Below are 9,187 nucleotides of genomic sequence, written 5' to 3'. Positions count from 1 at the left end.
AGACCGCGGTCCGACACTGCAGCAGCCCGTGGGTATCCCCACCCTGCCCCAGTACCCGGGCCGGGAGCTCCCGCCGACACCCCCCGACCAAATCCTGGACTACCCCTTCCCCCCAGTCCCTTCGCCCTTTCCGGGGCCAGTTGATGGGACGATCCAGCAGCCACACTCCTCCCGGGCAGTTTCGCAGGCGTTGGCTCCGCTGCCTGGTACTGCTCGGCCAGTTCGACCGCCCGGTCCAGCGTGTCTGGTGCCTGCCGCTGGACCCACAGCCGAGGTCCCGAGGCTAGACACTCCAGGAAGCGCTCCACCACGATCATTTCCACCACCCTGGCTTTGGTGTTTAGGTCAGGATTCAACCAACCCAGGGCGTAATCCTTCAGCCGGTGGGCGATGGTTCGTGGGTGTTCCCCTGCCGCAAACTGCTCCTCCCGGAATTTCTTCCGGTAGCCCTCCGGTGTGGCCCCCACACGATTTAGGATGGCTGCCTTCAGCCGAGGGTAATCCAACATGTGCTCCGGGGACAGCGTCCTCGCAGCTGCTTGAGCCTCCCCGGTGAGTTGGGGCAACACATAGCTAGCCCACTGGGCTTGGGGCCATCCGGCCGAGATCGCCATAGCCTCGAACACCTCCAAGTAGGCGTCCGGTCGATCCTCGGCCGTCATTTTGGTGGGTCTCTGGATGGAGTGGTCTGGAGCTGCGGGTCTAGCCGCCCCCTGCACTGCCGCGGTGAGCGTCTGGCGCAGGAGGTCCATCATTGCGGCAAACTGAGTCGCATCCATCGCTAGTCTGCTCCTTCTATAGTTGCACTGCTTGGGGCAGTGCCAGTGAATCCCACTTCTGACACCACGTGTGGAAGGGGTGTGGGTAATTCACTGACCAGGAGACAGACAGGTGTATTTGGGAAACACCACACAGGTGCCCAGTTTTATTTTAGACCGGTTCTTTTTTCTCTCCGGCAGAGGGCACTGTTGACCGTGGGCTGCCTATCAACGATGATAGACAGCACCACGGAAATACCACAGCTGGTACACGAACAGCAAATGCACTCGCAGGTGCTCAAAGAAATAATAATGAAAACAGAAGGCGAAAAGAACAAGGGAAAATAAAACAGTAATAAAACTACAAATAAAAGGTGCTGCACTCGGCAGCATTATCCCGGTCGCCGCTACCCGCACGACCCGGATCACCGTCCTACTCTCTCGGCTATCTAGCCTGCTCTTTCACAATACGCCGGGGTCTGCCCAAGGGTTCCCCGCTCTCTCTCTCTCTGTCTCGCTGATTCCCGGTCCCGAATCAAAGCGTCCGCACCCTTAGCGCGTCTAAGTGGGCAGACCTGAGGAAACAACAGAGCGTTATTTTATAGGACCAACAATCACCCAAGACCTGCCTCCCAGCCATTCAGAGAGGGGGAAAGTCCACACACACCCTTTCCCACCTCCCCGTGTCATTGCCATGACTCACAGGCGGCTGTTGGGCGACTGCCGCCCTCTTCCTGCAGCCCGTGAACACGCCAGCAGAGTCAGCACAGATCTCTCCCTGTACACATATATATATATATATATATATATATATATATATATATATATATATATATATATATATATATATATATATATATATGCAATTGTCTCTGTCGATTCACGCCAACCAGTCGGGAATGGTCAAACAAACTTTATTTCCTTGTGGTTCAGGACTGTAGAGCCAAAACTTGGTCGCACACTGTGATTTTTATTAACGATCCACATCATAAATCTTAAAAAAAAAGAGGACCCATGTCATAATTATTGCATTATTAATTACTTCTAAACATGACTCAAGAGAGATACTCATAATCTTACTGTCTTTTTCATTCTTACACACTCAAACAGTAATAAAAGTGTCTCAAACAGTAATTTTGAAGCTTACAAGTGATGAATATTCAGACATTCTAATTGCATATAGATGAAAGTCTGAATGTTAGGATCTGCATGCAATTAGAATGTCTGACTATCTGTCACTTGTAAGATGCAGCTTCTTTACTGTTTCACAATATTTAACTTTTTTTGGCTTAGTAACCTAACTAATCTTTTTTTTTTAGCCATGCAATCATGCTTTCTAAAACAGCTGCCAAGGTCTCTTTCTGTTCTATGGATTAAGAATTAAAGTTCAATACTTGTAGGCCTACTAGAGATAGACAGTAGTTTATTATTAACGTTGACTGCTACGAACCTAAAAAATATTAGCAGGGCCTCTTGCTCATCAATGATGTGTTTCTTCTCTTGCAATCAAATATGCTACAAATGTTTTCCCTATTGTATTTAATAACATTATTATTGCTGAAATACATAATGTTGACATGCTTTAATGATATACAGTAGTTTTTCTTCACAAAAAAAAGCAAAACATGTAAAAGTATGAAAATAAATCTATTCACTTAATTGCAAGTTTCTTATTTGGTTGGGGTTCATGCCCTTAGTGTACTATCTAACCAATAACTACTTACTGGCAAACTGAATTCATAGCTCCACTTTCTAATATTGTCTTAAGTTCATCTTTGAATTCATATTGCATTTTATTTTTGAATTTGGATTTGAATTGCGAATTGGTTTGGAAGCTGTAGGTTAGTGTGGCAAAGTGGTTGGTAAGGGGAACAGGTGTAGCGGTGATGCGATGCAGGAGTGATGAACAGACAACAGTGATTCAGTGAACAAGTGTTTATTTGTGCTGTTTCCAGGTCTGGCGACCGTCAAATATTAAATCCCCGGCCGTACACAACAATGTGTAAAGCGCGGGGATAGCGAACACAGTACAGTCTCACACACAAACAAAGGCACGGTCACCAGTCCTGGGTGATATTCAAACGTGCAGGTGCTCTGTGCAGTGGTGCTCCGGATATTGCTTTACGTGGCGACAGCTCTGGAGGTGTGCGTTAACTGTCTAGTGGTGCGAAAAAGACAGACAATTATAAACAAACAAAGACAACACACAACACGTAATACACTCTGAGAGCTCCTCTCTCAGTACTTCTCTCCTCACATTACCCAAACGAAGGAAAAGATCAGCGTTACCCTGGCCCCTATATGTAATCCCGCATGATATCTAGGTAAATGGTTGCAGCTGCCTTATTACTTGCAGCTGCCTCTCGTTTACCTTTCAAATCAATACTGTCTTACAACAGAGTCGCGCTTCTTTCCGGGCTGACCCACTTCCCTGACCCGGAAACGAACTGTCAGGCCAGCCCTTCCAGATACTTTACTCTCGTTCTTTAGCGCCCTCACAGGAAGATTCATCACCAAAACTCATGTTTCCGTCACAGTTAGTCACATTGATTTTAATTGGTAGCAGTGAGGGCTCGTTCTTCGGATGCTGTGTTTATTAAACTTGGTTTCCTCAATGTCTGTTCATTTAGGGTCCGCCCAATGTTCCAGCGTTATTCATATATAATGAGGCTGTCTCAGTACAAGACATTATGTGCTAATGTCACCTGTATTTAAAAAGCCTGTAAAAATACCTAATCCTAAACCTAAATTAACCAACCCCAGCCCTAACCCAATACCTAACCCTAAACCAAAATTAACCAACCCCAGCCCTAAAACCTAACCCTAACCCAATACCTGACCCTAACTACACTATGTGAGCTCCTTGTGCGAGAGTTACGCTGTGCGAGTCTTCGTTCTGCAAAGATATACTCTTGGGAGATTCAGGACTTTCAAACGAGATCCTACGTGTGTGTTTCTGGTAGATGACTGTCTTAAGAATAGCTTTGAATCCCAGTGTTTTTTAATGTTGCCGCGGCGCTGATAACAGACCTACCTTGCTGCAGTAAACGAACATTTTCACACACAATCTTTACAAAATAAGAGAAATGGTGACATCAAGGGCACAAGGACCTATTTTCTGATAAATATATTGTAACGACCACGGGCCATTACTAGAAAGTTTGAATAAAACACTGGAGGCAGTAGTCTTCTTCAGCAAAATAAGTCAGGCATACTTTATTTTCTTGCCCCTACAACACAGGAATCTGTCAGCTGAGTCCACACCCAAAAAAAATAAATAAAAACTACCAACCTCTATCGCTCTCACTCCACTCAGTTTGTTTGTTTCTCAGCCTCCCGAGTAGATCTAACTTAATTATAAAAAATGGCGGCTACTTATAACCCCTCAATCATACCATCACCCTAGAAACGGTGATGGGGGGGGTTGGGGGAGCGGAATCATGGGGTGCCCCAATTAAACACTCAGCTATTCCCCTGAACAATAAACCCACACTCATACATACATTACTCTAAGGTCCCCAAACAATCTGCCCACCCTCCATACACACACCCCCCCCCCCCCCCCACTGCCCTAATTGCGTGAACACTTATACACGAACCAACAACAACAAAGCTCATAATAGTTCAGTCCGGCAGCAACAGCCGTCCCATGGGGTAGCCAAGATCACTACACAGCCCCCCCCCCGAGGGAAAGACGAAATCCCGGTAGCAATCTGGCCGTCTCCGATGCAGGGCAGGGCGTGCATTCGTTGGGAAGGAGTTGTTTTGGGTAGGGCCCTGCCCTCTCCCGCTAGGAGAAAAGGAGGGGGAGGAGGAAGCACCCTCCTGTAGTAGGCCACGACTCTTTCACCCTCCTGGGTATCCTGAGCATGCACCCCACTGATCGCCTCGTCACTGGTATCAGTGTCTGGGGCAGCACACAGGGCCTCCTTCAAGGCAATGAATGCTTCCTTGTGTGCAGACCTCCACTCGAAGGACATGCCCTTGTGTGTTGAGATGTGGAGGGGGGCAGCAACCGAGGCGAACCCGGCGACGAACCGCCGATAGTAGGATGCTAAACCATGGGGGGCGGCCAGTCCCTCACGGTCAGAACCTTGGCTTCGTCAGTAGCAATGCCTGCTTCACTGACCCCGTGGCCCACAAAAGAGACTTCTCGGCGCAGCAGCCAACACTTCTCTGGGTGTAACTTAAGGCCAGCCTGCTGCAGTCACGCCAGAACAACCCTCAGCACTGCGAGGGCTCCGTTGAAATCTTTACTGTTGACCAGGAGGTTGTCCAGGTATACGAGGCATTGGGTCGAGGGCACTCTGGACAGCACTTTCTCCATCAAGCGCACATGGAACTGCCACAGCACCCGTCCAGTGGAGAAGGCCAGTGTCGGGCCTCCGGGGCCAGGCCTACCTGCCAATAGCCACTCGTCGGGTCCAGGGAGGAGAACCAGGAGGAGCCAGCGATTAGATCCAGCGACTCGTCAATCCCTGGCAGCAGGTAGGAGTCCTTGACAGTCACCTCATTCAACTGGCGGTATTCGACGCAGAACCTCCACGTCCCATCCTTCTTCGGAACCAGAACTACGGGTGAGGTCCATGGACTGTTGGAGGACTTGATGATTACCCTGTGGTTTGTCCTCCACGCAGGTCCCATTGAATGGAACCACGGGCTGCTCCAATTAAACACTCAGCTATTCCCCTGAACAATAACCCCACACTACTCTAAGGTCCCCAAACGACCTGCCCACCCTCCATACACACACTTACAATGCCCTCCCCTTTACACTGCCCTAATGGCGTGAACACTTATACATGAACCAACAACAACAAATCTCAACAATATATACATATTTGTTTTTCGTGTTTGTGGATCAGATGCATGAGACAAGCACTGTTAGGGGTATGTAGCCCAGGTGTCTACCTTGCTGACCATTCAAGCCATAGGGACAAATAATTTGAATGGGTTTTTGTTTCTTTTTTTTTCCTTTTTGTTTTCTTTTGCACATTTTCAATGAATCATTTTTTTGGGGGGGTTGCTTTTGACCTCTGTTGTGTATATGGCCATAATTCCCTTATTTATTATCAAATTTGTTAATATTGTCCCCCATGTTATCTACATGTTGAAGTTTCATTTTACACTGTCAGATTTCAGCTGGCCATGCTAAAATATTATTTTTCTAAAAAGCATCTCTCTTTTTCTGTGGTTATTGTTATCTGTATTGTTACCTTTATCGTTAAAGAGTTATAGCCACAACTCTAACAACAGTAAAAAAAAAACAGGTGAAAATGGCTGGGACCCTAAAGGGTTAATGTTTGCTGTCTGATTAGAGGTTACAGATGATGTTGTGGCAAGGTGAGGCAAACAAACCCCAGGTTTTTTTTTTTTTTTTTTATCTCTAGCAACACCGGTTTTCAACATAATAATTTAAAACAGTTTAAAAGAGGAAAGAATAATGATATGTTCTGTTTACCAGCTCTTTCGGGATATTAAAAGAGTTTTTAAATAAGATGTTTTGAGCCATAGACACTTTAAAGAGTTACGTTTTTAAACCAAGGATTCTGTAATAATGTGATTACAGAAATAATGGCAACTTATATAAAGCAAATAAAACACACTTTCAAAAAGTCCCAGAAAGACAACCAAGTTGGATTTTCAGCAGGTGCGCCATTCTCGTGATTTGGGTTTAAAACCCTAAAATCTATAACATCCTTATCAATTTTGAAAGCAATAACAAGGTTTTCCAGTGTCTGTTTCTCCCTTAGAAATTCTCAGGCAAGTCAATTATTAATAATGATAAGATATAATAAACCTAGATGTGTTTATTCAGCCTATTTTTAATTGTATTCAGTCCTGCGGAAAGGTGTGTACTGGTAGAAGTATATTTATAAGGGTTGTTTTGTGGTACCAGCCTAGCAACGATGGAATATGTACATATGTTTGCATCCCTTTCTCTCTTCTTATTACTCTCCACAGTATCATGTGAACTAAATGCAAATAGTATAGTGCATAGAGCTGGCACTAAGTTTGCAGACAGAGCTGTCTATTCCACAATTGAAGTCACCAATGGGGGGCAGTTTGGAGACTGGACCTGGACTGAAATGTGTCCTGAAGGCTTCTACGCTATTGGGTTTAGTCTAAGGGTAAAAACCTATTTCATTACTGTAGACATTATAGATGTATGCATGCTGACTGTATACTCATTTGTTATTTTTTGTTTTTCTCGTAGGTGGAAAGGCCTCAACTAGGCGGTGATGACACTGCTCTCAACGGCATACGCTTGTATTGTTCAAGACTTACGGACAGAAGCATTCTCTATACTGTTGAGTCGCACACGGGACTGTAAGTCACATTTTACTGCTCATTTTTATTTTATATTTAATAAATAAAGATGTCATAAGAGTGACATGATCCTTAATATTAAAGCAGAACTAAGTTTGACATCTAGCACACAAGTTATTGTTCTACTTTTAGTAGTTTTTAGGATGTACACCATAGTTTCATCCAATTATTCATACAACATTTTATTCTGTTTTTTGTCTTGGAAGTTTATTAACCTCTGCAATAATAATAATAATAATAATAATAATAATAATAATAATAATAATAATAATAATAATAATAATAATAATAAATTTAAAAATTGCTTATGTAATGTATTTGTTCGTAGGTTTGGAGAGTGGACACAGACCTTCTGGTGCCCATCCGGAGCGCTGAAGTCATTCCAGTTGAGAGTAGAGCCACACGGAGGGTTTTTTAGCGATGACACATCAGCCAACAACATCAAATTCCGCTGCAGCAGCTCACCGGTTTTAGAAGGGCTTGGTGAAACTTGGGGGGAATACGGGAACTGGAGCGATGAATGCAAAGAAGGAGGGATCTGTGGTATCAAAACCAAGCAGGAGCCCTACCAAGAAGGCTTGGATGATACATCTCTGAATGATGTGCAATTCTTCTGCTGCAAATAAATATGTTGGAATGTGATCTGACCTGTGTAAACTTCACCAGGAGGGGTTTGTTCTGTTTCAAATAACTGCTTACAGATTGGGAAGTTTCCCAGGAACTTAGTTATTTGTGCTGTCACTATTGCAAGTAACTAACTTTTCAATATTCTAGTTTGTTGCTGAATTCATGACAGAGAAATAAAGAAAAAAAAAAGCTATGGTTTTATCTGTGTGTTATCTTTGTGTTGTTTAAAAGTGTTAAGAACAGATCTGTCTGACAGCTGCATTATTTTTAATTATCTATGACAGATGTACTTATTGTATTTGAGAACTCTCCCAAGTCATAGTTTGGGCTGGGTATAATGTTCAAATAACATGTGTGTTTTCAATCTAGTATGGTACTCTTATTGATTTCCATTTGTATATAAGCAATGCTGATGTACAGGTAAGTAAGCTGGGCTGAGCTGAGTGGGGGATGGAGGGGGGTGATGCTGGGACGCCAGAATCACTGTTGAGCCCTCTTGAGGTGCTGTGGGCTATTCAACGAAACACAGAAGATTGAAGGTGCCCACTTGAAGACCCCAGAGATGTACCCTACTTAGCTCAATCCAGACGGTTGTCATACCGATGCGCTGGGTTGATCCCCGGAGCCAGCATCGCAGCCGTTGTGTGTGCTGATGAGCTGGGGAGGCAAAATGAGCTGATCCCTGGAGCCAGCATTACACTTCAGCAATCAACACCAGTCAGAAGGATATCTACATCATCAGATAGAAAACAACGCAAATGGACGGAGATGCAGATGGATCACATTAGTTTACTGCAAAACTATGTCTTAGTTGGTGCTTACCTTGGCGAGAGTACTCTTATTTAATTCACTGAGGGCAACTGACCATTGTACAGTATTTATGGGATCCTGGATCTAAGAAAGACAATAAATACATTATTTATGCTTTCTGCATGTCTAAAATATTAGCAAAGACCAACCCTGGTTTTAGCAGGTGGAAATAAGTTGTGTTGTCTGTGCGCTTGAAAAACAAATGGAAAAACACTTTTCAGGATGGACTGTTTATTTATTTATTACCAACACAAAAGTGCTTATATATATTTGTAATAAGTTTAAGTAAAATACTGCAACTCTGGTTCTCGTGGTCGGTTTATAAGAAATCAGTTTCAGGAATTAGGTTCTCTGAAGTACAGCCTTATGGCCAGCTGGTGGCAGTATAACCACCCAGGTGACGCCTGCACAAAAGTGCCGTTCAGTCCTGGAATCTACAGAGACGAAACAGAAAGGTGCATCTCTTTGAGGGTTGACCTTTTAAAAGCATGTATTTATTTTACAGACTGCCTTTCTCTATGAAGGTTTAGTGACTCGAATGCAATATAAACAATGTGTCTGTTTTTTTTGTTGGGTTTTTTCTGTTGTTGTTTTTTTTTTTACACATACCTGTCGCACTGCTGTGTGAAGTGGGGTTGTTCTTGTTAGGTGCATTGAGACAC

At 44.1% G+C, this 9,187-nt stretch overlaps 1 protein-coding gene across 1 annotated transcript; it reads left to right on the top strand.

Moving 5' to 3' along the window:
* Nucleotides 1–6,645: 6,645 nt before the first annotated feature.
* Nucleotides 6,646–7,813, top strand: LOC121313889 (vitelline membrane outer layer protein 1 homolog). Its single transcript, XM_041246674.1, has 3 exons — nucleotides 6,646–6,889; nucleotides 6,976–7,088; nucleotides 7,417–7,813. Exons 1-3 carry the CDS (start codon nucleotides 6,668–6,670, stop codon nucleotides 7,712–7,714), a joined length of 633 nt encoding a protein of 210 aa, XP_041102608.1. The 5' UTR covers nucleotides 6,646–6,667; the 3' UTR covers nucleotides 7,715–7,813.
* Nucleotides 7,814–9,187: the final 1,374 nt, after the last annotated feature.

Source organism: Polyodon spathula, chromosome 4 (genome assembly GCF_017654505.1).
Source record: "Polyodon spathula isolate WHYD16114869_AA chromosome 4, ASM1765450v1, whole genome shotgun sequence".
In the NCBI taxonomy this organism is placed as follows: domain Eukaryota; kingdom Metazoa; phylum Chordata; class Actinopteri; order Acipenseriformes; family Polyodontidae; genus Polyodon; species Polyodon spathula.
Note: the sequence above shows the minus strand (reverse complement) of the source record. Positions and strands in the feature narration are given on the sequence as shown.